Source organism: Labrus mixtus, chromosome 12, assembly GCF_963584025.1.
Source record: "Labrus mixtus chromosome 12, fLabMix1.1, whole genome shotgun sequence".
Lineage (NCBI taxonomy): Eukaryota > Metazoa > Chordata > Actinopteri > Labriformes > Labridae > Labrus > Labrus mixtus.
Genome location: NC_083623.1, coordinates 23,718,765 through 23,728,398, shown reverse-complemented (window position 1 = coordinate 23,728,398; position 9,634 = coordinate 23,718,765). Strand labels below are relative to the sequence as shown.

Sequence of the window (9,634 nt, the reverse complement as noted above, 5' to 3'; positions counted from 1 at the left end):
GTTCTCCGAGTCTCATCAGAGCGATAAACCCTCCTCAGAGTGCATCAAAGAGGGTAAACGGCAGACAGTGTGCGGGTCTATTTATACAGGGAAAATTAGTGTTTGCGGTCGGCTTCAGAGAATGCAAGACAAACAAGAGACTAATGCACAGAGACGTGGTGTGAACACCATCAAACATCAAGACTGTCACAAACCAGAGGGATTAAAGCGTCCACAGAAAAATGACTTCCTGTTTCAAATTAAATAAATAAAATCTGTTGGATGTTTAAAAAAAAAAAAAAAAAAGCCACAGTTGTGTTGAAGGAACACAGACTGATAACTGAACCTGCTGCAGATCAGACTCGTGTTAACTGGTGAAAATAGTCTCGTAAATGATCTCACCAGTAAATGTTTCCATGGTGATAACAGCTCAAAGCACTCTGCCCTCATGTGCTCTTCAGAAAACCATAGTTTTATTTGGCAGAGCTATTCCCTTCACAGAACTGTCTTTGGATTTTTTTTGTAGTTGCTCCAAAAGTCTTTTCTTGACCTTCAAATGCTTTCCTGTAGTTTAAACGTTGTTTTCAGTGCAGCTGGAGTTTTAAATTTAAGGGTAGTTTTGTTTTCGTACATCTAGGCCCTACATAATTCGGCATATTATTGACATCAAGGATCAAAAGGTTTTGCAATTGCGTCAGTTGTTTCCACAAGCTGACGGCCTTGAGACAGGCTGTAAAAGCTGCAATGTGTTCTGTGGGGGCAAATTATTATTATTAACTTTACAACAGGGCAGGCAGGTAGATAGCCATGATGGCTGAAAGCAACTGAAGGACCTACCGCGGCTTTAGAGTCACTTGTTGCCTTGAATTTGGGATTACTTTCAAGCAAACCAAAAACCCTCCAAGCTTAACATTCTTTACAGTAGTATACCGTTTTCTTTGAAAGGATCATTTTCACATAATGAGGGAGACAAGCTGATGGAATGTAACGCTGCCAGTTTAGATCACATCGCAAATCACCTCGGAGAACAGCAATGGCAAACACTCTGACTCGCCCTCTGGTTGGCTAAAGCCTGGCTCACACTGCAGGATTATCGGGTTCGATTTGAGGTCCGATTCTTCCTTCCCGACAATCGCAGGGTTGCTCAAGACTCAGCTCTCACTGAAGAATACACAACCCATGTTGTCGGCGTCTCCCCAGACATTTATTCACCCAAAATGTTTTCAAATTTTTCAGTGTATTCCTCTCTGCACAAAGCATAATGATCACAAATTTAACCGCCTGCTCCATTGTTTACGTGAGGTGGTGCGTTCCTCTGTCGGGCACGATAATCTTAAAGAAATCCTGTATTCTGTGATGCGCCAAGATTTTCATATCTTGCAGTGTGAGCATGTTTGAGATTATGGAGAAGAAGATCTGTTAGGATTCTGCTAAGAGAGAAGTGTGTGATGCTACTGGATTTTAAAACTCCTGCAGTGTGAGCCAGGCTTTACCCTGATATTCTTACCAAACCAACCAAAAAAGGCAACAGTGTTTACTGGCCAATAGGAGACAGAGTAGGAAGTAGAGAGGTATCATCCCTTTGTGATCCTAGGAAGAAAAATTGCAGCATACTTTGGAATATTGTGAATCAGAGTGGATTTAGAAACGGGGCTCTATGGAGACTGGAAAATAAGTGGGTACAGTATACCCTGTATAACCTGCACTACACCACTGGGTAACAGGTACTAATGTCTCTAAAAGGTGAGCATTGTGTATCTCTTTTTAATTGTTAGTTCAAAGCTGGGACAATTACACACATTAAAACACACAGTTTATGTTTCTGGCATAAAAATAGGATTACATATTTGGGTTTATTTCTGTAACATTGCCTGACACTTAACATACTGAATAACAATCTGTAAGAATAAAACATACTTTAACAGGCTCCTTTGATCCAAGAATGACATTGCAGCCGCTACAGCCGGTTTTAGCCGCAGGCTCATGAAAACATCTACTGGAGTGATCCCAAAACTTTTTGTACCTAATAGTCGTTTAGACTCCAAACTAGAGCCCACGTTTAAAACGTACCACATCAATCGCACCTGTATGAACTGAAGCTGGAGCGCTGAGGCTGCTGCAGAGGTATAATGGACTGAAGTGACCCAACAAGACATTAAAGCACATGATGAAGAAGAAGAAGAAGAAGCCCTAAACACACTCTCTGTGAATAATATACTTTTCCAATAATGACCGTGAGACAAACCCCTCCCACAGTTCAATGATGATTACATGTTAAATTACATTTTGAATTAAATAATGAGAACACGCTGCAGCTCTAGGACAGACAACAGACACATTAAAGAAGGTATGTGATGTGTGTGTGTGGAGGTGTGACTTCCTGTTCTTAAAAAATGCACCACACTGGAGAGTAAAATGGACACTGATTAAAAGACACCCAGGAGGTCTGGTGGTGATTAAAGTGCCTCCACTGCAGGAATGAGATCTCCCCTCGGAGGAGACTGAACCTCTGCTGACGAGCACAGTGGGAGGAAAGTCTGTGGAAGCCGCTGACTCGGCTCTGGTTCCACTGCAGCGGGTCACAGTTCTGTGGTAGGAGGATTGGACTCGAGAGAAGGAGGGCGTGAGGGGCCTCGCTGGTCACAGCTCAAAGTCGAACTGGTACTCGTTAGCCAGGTAGATCCTGCGGAAGATGAGAGCGGCCAGAGCGAGGGTGAGGAGCACGATGAGGACGGCAGAGCCCGTGTGGATGTCCTCCTCCTGCTGCTGGCGAGGAGCCGGGGGGAAGGCGGGCCTGCTGGCTGCGTCTCTGCCGTCTCTCTGACCCTGCTGGCTCTGCTGCTGAGCCCGACGCTGCCGGGGGCTGAGGGGGCGACCCGGACTGGGGACGGCAGTGGGTCGGGGCTCCTCTTCTGACACTTGAGACGCCTCTGCCTGTGGAGCAGTGAGACAAAAACTAAGCATCAAAGAGTCTTCATAACAAAAACAATATGCACCTTGTGTTACTTTTACCACAGAATCAGTTTCTATTTAACTGTCAGAAGCTGCACACAGCTGACTTAATCTGCCTTGGATTCTCCCCAGGACTTCTCTGATGGCGTTCAATTTCAGCTGTGACGATCCGGCCTATCTGTCTGAGTGACAGTTTCACTGTTTCTAACAAGCAGTATTTGGATTTTCTTAGTCACGCCTTACTTTAAATCCTCTATAATTTGTGGTTACTAGCAGTGAAGGGTATCTAGCTACTCTTCAGATTCAATAGTCGTTACAATGGCAGACATTTTTAAAGCACTCATTCCTCTTTAGTTTACATGAAACAGTCGACAACTATACAAGATTTAGTGACATGGATTCAGCAGGCGAGGTCACGCTAACTTCAGTACAGTAGCATCCTGGGAGAACAAACACACGGGCTGATGATCATTCAGGTGTGAGCTTTCTGTCTTGGAGTAAAAAATATGTTTTTCCCTGCTCAAGAATATAGCTGTGAGTTGTCTATGTGCAGGAAGGAAAACTCTCCATCACCAAGGACAGTACACACACACATGCTTCTACTTAACCAGCTGTCAGAGAGCTGCAAACACTGAGACCCAGGTGCATCTCACAAGGAGTTGTTTTCTCTCTCAGTGCCAAAACAACACTAAATAATGTGAACATTAAGTTTGAGCATTGAAGCAAAACAAGTAACACTAAAGTTACTTTTATAATGCAGTAACCCAAAATAAAGAGGTTTTAATGAGATTAAATGACAATTAACAGACTGAGAGGAGGCTACAATTTACAACATCATGATGCTGATTTGTAATCTGAATTCATGCTTAGTCAGGTCATCAGCAGGAGGGCCAGCGTAAACATTCTAAACCTTTAAGGTTAACTTTTCTTTGGCATGAACAATCTCTGAACATCAAAGTCTTCTTTATATTAAACTGAAGTCATCTTAAATTGTCTCTCTTTCTGATATTTTGCATCTCACACCATGGAGGGAAGCTGAGAAAAGAACTGCTAAATGAATCCTCATTAGATTAGAAACGATCACTTGTTGCTGCCCTGTTTGGTGTTAATGTCCCTTAAAAAAACACAAACAATGTTAGAAGAAGAGTTTATTAAAACAGACAAATGAACCCTGCAAGAACATCTGACGAGAAACCTAACAAACCTACGTCGATGTTTTTCCACCATAAATACTGAAGGTTAGAGTTATTTTAGAGAAACTGTGAAACTGCTGCACAGGCCCCTAAAGTGCAGTTTAAGGGCCTGTGTCCACTGATGACGCTCTTAGCGCTGGCAGCAACCACAACCACAGTTTCAGAGTGCTGCTTCTTGTTGCTAGGTTACAAAAGTTAACTTCTGATTCCCTCGGTAGTGGCCGTTAGCTCTGTTAAAAAAAGTTCCGTATGATTAATATTTGCTTTTTATTCAAATGAAATATCACCAAGAAAATATATAAATGAATCTTGTACTGGCATTAGCAGCAACTCTGGACGTGGAAGAGTCGGATAAGTTTCTTCTCGGCCGTCATAGTTGATATGAGCTGATATCAGAAGTCCTGCCCCTTCTTGATTCTGATTGGACGGTAAGGGTGAATTGACATTGGTGAGTGAGTGAAATGTCAAGACGCTGAGCGTGTTTTTGCACTCTGGGCACTGAGAGCTGAAAATACTAAATTGCATTGTTGTCGTTTTCTTTCAAAATGTAATTCAGTGGACTCCTTCTCTCAGACAGGGACCAAAGAAAGTACTGGAGCACACAAATCACGTGAGGCAAATGTATATTGGTGCAAAGGACTAATGTTTCAATGCACTGTATCTCCTTCAGAGTTTGACTGTTTCTTAACTTTCTGTAGATTCTGCCTGAGAGACCGAGTCCACTGAATTAAATCTTGAACTTCTAAGGTCCTTCTCTGAGAGCACTGACCTCCATCTGTGGAGCAGCTGAAGCACAAGAGTTTCCTTATACTTGGCATTGGTTTGGTATTAAGAATAGGTGTTGCCAGTGCGAAATACAGCCATAGTGTAAAAAGTCTTGAGGCTCAGGTTTTACAGATAAAACATGTAATTCAGTCAGTCAGAGGACGACTGTGAACAGAACATCCTTCAGCACTGTGCAGCAGCAGGGCAGTGTGGGATACCTCGGTCCAAACAGGTTTTAAATATTGTCCCTCCAGCTCCAGATGGTGAGTCCTTTTTCTGACCTCCTCAGTTTTATCCACAAACTCACCAACTCTAATCTAAGTTGACCCTCCTCTCGGCTCCTCCACACTCTGCTGCTGTGGTACTGTGGCGAGCAGCTGGCGCCAAAAAAAATCAATCCTCTTAGACGAACAAAGCTCGTCCATAACATCTGAACTGGTGAAAGAAAGCAGCGGAACCATCGACTCCAAGCTGCCGAAACAGATCCAGCGTGATGTGCTGAGGAAACGCTGATGTCTCGCTGCTTGATTTCACACACACAGCTGGCGTTCAGCCGACACAGAGCTGCTGCTGCTGCTGCACAGTCAATCATTTTCATCCAGACTCATTCAGAGCGACTCAGCTCAGCGGGATGTCAACAGGTGATGAGAAGTGTCACCAATTACAGAAACAATGTCAAAGATGAGTGACTGACTGAAAGATGGTGTTTTTAAAACCTGGACCATGCTTTAGGTATTTTAGAGTCTCAATGATTATTAAGTACAAAGAGGTTTGGAAAAGCTCCAGTTGATTTCTTCAGCCGGCAGCCATGAAACAGTCTGCAATGTTATCTGGGGACAAACGTGTCTGATCAGAGCATGACTAATAGAAGTAGATCAATATTCTCAACATCTGACAGCGATACAGAAAGGATCCTTACAGACAGAGACCTTTTGGTTAAAGAGGAGAATAGTTTTAAAATTTGTCTGTTTGCGTTCACACTTACAGCTGTTCTTGGATTTTTTTAAATTCTACAAGTGTGAAAGTCCTGATAGACATTAAAAACTATACGGAATAATAATAATAAAAGGATACAAGAAGGAAAGGAAGAGAGAGAGGGAGTGAAAAGGAAAGACAGATTGTACGTCTATATGGAGGATCTGAGATGGAGAATTGAGAAGGGTGTGTGCTCTGTGTGTGTGTGTGTGTGTATGTGTGAGTTTTCATCTATGAACGTGTTGATGTGTGTATTCATGTTGTGTGAAAGGTGGGGTTTGTGTAATGTTTATGGGGCTGCAGCAGGGGGTTTTGGGATCCAGAGGTTGTTGTTCAACTTAAATCTTTCAAACGGTTCATTCTAACAGAGTTTTTTTTTTTTTTTTTTAAATCACTGAGAGTGGCAGCAGTAGAACAGCAACTTCCTTCTTCCTCTGAGGTAAAAGGTTTTTGTCACTGACGTCTGGCGGCTTTGAAGACATTTGAAAGGGTTTATTCTAATAGAAAAACCTCTTTGTATTGATTATTAAGCTTCATCTCTAGAGCATCTGTTCTGTAGTGAAGTCAGACACTGCTGTTATAACGCTCTCTTCAAAGCTGGCAGACTCCATTCATTAAAACTCAGTTTTATTTTTTGGGCTTTTTGTGCCTTTTATTTTTGAGAGATAGGACCGTTAACAGAGTCGGAAATCAGGGAGAGAGAGAGGGAGCTGGGGAATGACATGCGGGAAAGGAGCCACAGGTCGGGTCCGAACCCGGGCCGCCCGCCCGGAAGACCACATCCTGTAGTTCAGATACCATAACTGAACTGGTCTATCACTGCAGCAACTCGTTAGTTTAAATCTGATTTTGTTTCAAGTTACAAGTTTAGATTTCTGTAATGTCGTCAGACAATTAAAACAACAATCTGAGCCTGCAGTTGCAAAAAGAAGCACTTTGAAAGGATGGACAAGACCCAATTTCACGTGCAGTGTACTCTGAGGAACGACAGCTAATCTAGCCCCGATCTGCTGCCGCCCGGACAGTTGACCTGACCCCCTGATTTTACATGACAGACAAACTGACAGACAGCGTACAAAATCACCATGGCAACAAAGGCAGGAAATATCTGCAGACCTCCAGCTGACAGGGAATGTTTGTTATGATTAATTTTTTAGTTAGCTTGTGTTTGTTAGTGATGCTGTGTGTGTGTGTGTGTGTGTGTGTGTGTGTGTTAGAGGAAAAGCAAGTGCATATGTGCTGATGTGTGTATTTGAGCCGTGCACATGAGACAACTGAACTACAGTTTTCTATTTAAATTGCGCCATCCTGATTTCACTCATACAGTGTGAGCTCAGGTCGTGCCCGACAGCTGGGTTGTACAGTGTGAGCACATAAATCTCGAGCGCTGGTCGTGTGTCGTTAAGGACGACAGAGTGAGCTGAGATTCCACCACGACTTTTACACAATCGTACAGTGTACGCCGGGCTTTATTCACCACAGAGGACTGAAGAAATCTAATGAAGCTATTCCCAAACTCCTGTACCATTTAGTCATTCAGTCCCTAAAGTATGTAAAAGCAGGGAGCACTTTTAAAAATACCAGAATTATCCTTTAATGAAGATTGTTTTTGGATCATTAGCTGCCTCGACTGAGCTTCTTCTCCATGTGTTCAAGCAGTTTGAGCTCATTTATTAAATGCAGAAACTTCCACGACTAAACACTCCACACTCACAGATGAACGTAGTGAAATAACACAAATACTGTCATCCAACGGAATAGTAATAATAATTATTAGTTTATGAGTGTAACCTGGTTGAATCTTTCATTAGACTGAGTCCAGTAATGCTCTTTAAATACAGCCAAACTGAGTCGACTGTAAAGACTTCTCTACAGCAGGATTGTAGCTCATACATTTATTTTAAACAATCATACTGTCTGTGATATTTAACACATCAAAGCCATTTACCACGATTTCAATGTTTAGATTTCATTTCCTGTTTTATTTTGTATTCCTCCCTCGTGTTGCTTTAATTCCTGTGAAAATCTCTTTATTTTCTCATTTGTATCCTCTTGTGCATTTCCCCTTGTCTTTTTAGTGTTTCCCGTCTTATTTTGTAATTTTTTTTGCCTTTTTGTGTCATCTCCTGCTTAAGCTGTTGTCCTGTTTTATTTCTGAGTGTCTGCAGTGTTTCCTGTTTTATTTTGTAGTACTTGTCCCCGGTGTTTCTGGTCCTGTCTGACTTCCTCTCCTTGTCTGGTTTCCCTCGTTTGTCACACCTGTGTCCAATCGCTCCTGGTTTATTAAGTGTCTGTGTGCTTCACCTCCTGTATCAGTTCATCGTCTTCCTGCTCCTGTGATACGTCTCTTACCTCCCAGGGTTTTCTCGAAGCTCTTTGTTTCTCTTTCATGCAATAACTTCTGGTTTTCTGCACGTGGGTCCTCCTCTTTGTGTTTCTTTACCACATCTCTGACACACATGCTTTCTGCACATACAGTATCAGAAAGTTAGGCCACAAAAAAAGGAGAAACAGTCCTCAGTTGTTCCTCTCTGAAAACACTCACTGCTGTGTCCGACAGTTTGCAGCTTAAACAGATTGAAAAATAAACCTGCAGGACGCTGAAGACAGATTGTTTAATCCTCAGTATCAGCTCTGTTGCATGTCGCTGAAGGAGATTTACAGTGGAGTGATATATTTTTATTAAGTCTTCAGTGATGTAAATCATCAGCAGTAAGTGTTAGCTTTTAGTGTCAGCTCCTCAAGAGCAGATCAGGGACTTCTTTAGAGTAATCGCAGAGCTGTCACGCAGATCTGCTGTAGGGACAGAGGACGATGTAAACACCACTCAATCCTAGACAGAGACAGAGTCGAGACGTACAACACGGCTGCTGACACTCCTTTTCAGTTGTCACCCCCCCACCCCCTCCTGCAATTTCAGGGGTGCCTATAGCCTAGTGGTTATAACACACGCCCCGCATGCAGAGGATTTAGTCCTCATTGCAGCGATTGTGGATCGAAGTCCGACCCCGGCACTTTGCTGCATGTCATTTCCCCCCCCCCTCTCCCTCCCTCCCAACGTTTCCTCTCTCTCCTCAGCTGTCATCACTGTCCACATTTATAACATCATATATGATGATTTGGGAAAATGATACATTTTGTTTGGCATTGGGGGATAAATATATTAAATATGCTCGATGTATCAGTACTGGTTCAGTCTGAGATTTAATAAGTTACTGTCCACACACACACACACACACACACACACACACACACACACACACACACACACACACACACACACACACACACACACACACACACACACACACACACACACACACACACACACACACACACACACACACACACACACACACACACACACACACACACACACACACACACACACACACACACACACACACACACACACACACACACACACACCCTTTGGAGGGCGGTAATAGCAGCTGGAAGGGAGCTCTGTGATCTGCAGAGATGGTTTCAGTGTCTGGCTGAATTTCAAAAACCTTTCCCTTCTCTAAATTCACAACAAATAACCTCGAAGCGAAGCTGGGATTGTGTTTTTTTTTTTTTTAAATTATGTATTCATTACACAGATCTGTCAGCGTTGTCTAAACACTGAAGACAGAAATGATCACACAAACATTCAGGCAGAAAAGAGTGATTGGATTTGTATTTTTTTTTGATGATGTCATGGAGCCCTCCGTCTCCCCCCCCGCTAAATTTAAGATTATTTTTGATTAATGTTGAGGTTGAGGCTGAGA

The 9,634-nt window shown here is 42.8% G+C and overlaps 1 protein-coding gene across 1 annotated transcript in view; it reads right to left on the bottom strand.

The window, feature by feature from the left end:
* Positions 1-274: 274 nt before the first annotated feature.
* ube2j1 (ubiquitin-conjugating enzyme E2, J1) overlaps positions 275-9,634 on the bottom strand; it is a 46,549-nt gene continuing 37,189 nt past the window's right edge. The window contains exon 8 of the mRNA XM_061052661.1: positions 275-2,913. Coding sequence (XP_060908644.1) covers positions 2,620-2,913 — 294 coding nt within the window. The 3' untranslated portion in view covers positions 275-2,619. The remainder of the gene's footprint in view (positions 2,914-9,634) is intronic.